Source organism: Propithecus coquereli, unplaced genomic scaffold, assembly GCF_000956105.1.
Source record: "Propithecus coquereli isolate 6110/MARCELLA unplaced genomic scaffold, Pcoq_1.0 Scaffold2, whole genome shotgun sequence".
Classification (NCBI taxonomy): Eukaryota; Metazoa; Chordata; class Mammalia; order Primates; family Indriidae; genus Propithecus; species Propithecus coquereli.
In genome coordinates, this window is record NW_012144966.1 from 4202029 (window position 1) to 4203239 (window position 1211).

The 1211-nt window shown below is 37.6% G+C and overlaps 1 protein-coding gene across 1 annotated transcript in view; it reads right to left on the reverse strand.

The window, feature by feature from the left end:
• Positions 1 to 1211, reverse strand: part of VPS13B (vacuolar protein sorting 13 homolog B (yeast)) — a 933283-nt gene that overhangs the window by 280902 nt on the left and 651170 nt on the right. The window contains exon 33 of the mRNA XM_012643529.1: positions 221 to 908. Coding sequence (XP_012498983.1) covers positions 221 to 908 — 688 coding nt within the window. The remainder of the gene's footprint in view (positions 1 to 220; positions 909 to 1211) is intronic.

A 1211-nucleotide genomic window follows, 5' to 3' on the forward strand; every position in this document is an offset into this window, starting at 1 on the left:
TTCAGAGGCACAGTAAGAAAAGTAAAGCTAAACCTCGAAGCATTTCAAACATTTACTTAAGCATGACTCAGCTGTGGAACATGAACTTTACATATTCTGTAGAGAAAAGAAGGCTTGTCTGGTTTGCCAGCTGTTTACTATTTCATCAATCTTGAATCTATGGAAATAAAACTTATATAGTAGTAATTATTAGCACTCCAGTAAGTTTGAAGGTTCTTACCTGAACATTTGTAATCAGAGGCTACCCCTTTAAGCACAGCATCGAAAATTGATATTTCCACTCGCTGCTTTCTGTGGTGACAACTCAGGAGCAAGGAAGGCTGGGATACAATAAGGTACAGAAAAGGCTCTAGCTGTAAGTCACCAGTTCCTCTTCGACCAGGCTGCCGAACAATAGTTATACCAAGTGCTTGTCTAGCAGATGACCTTGTGGATGCATGAAGACTTTCAAGAGAGAGGACCCCTATTTTTTTCCCTGAAGGAAAAGAAATGCTGCTGCTTAACAGATCTTCTGCTGTCACCGTGGAAATGCATGCCTGGTTGGGCTTAGCAACATCTGAATCAACTTCTGGGAGATTTAATGAACTCTTGCCTGTTTTTTCATTATCCTTCTGTTCTTGTGATGTCGATTTGGGTAAGGCCATACAGGAATAGGTCATTAGTGAGATTCTACTTGCAGTAATAAATATGTCAAAGGGAATAAAATTTAGATTTTTCACAATTGACGACTGGCGTGAGGGACGGGCAATGCGATGCTGACTGGCACCGCTGTGTTGCTCTATTTGTACTATTCTGATTTTAACACTGTCACTGCCGATTCCACTATCCTGAGCACCACTGTACCGAGATGAAGTTTCAGCCATGCCTCCATCAAATGTATCCATTTTTTTCTGTTCTTGTTTAGAGATCTGTAAGGAAAAACAATAAAATATTCCAAACTAGTTATATGCCATGTGTTATTATATAAACAAAGTTACATAAACATGTTAAAAAGTAAATTTTGAAAATGGGTCTAGTATAACTTGAAACATAGAATCATAAAAATAGATTAGGTGCCTATTCGCTACCCCTCGAACAAAAAAATCACCCTAAAATGCCAAGGAAATACTTGAGAAAAAGCATTTAATGTGCATTTCCATCATTAAAATATACTTGTGTCAGACTTTCTTTTTTTGGATTAATGCAAAGCAGCATATATCTTTAAAAATGTC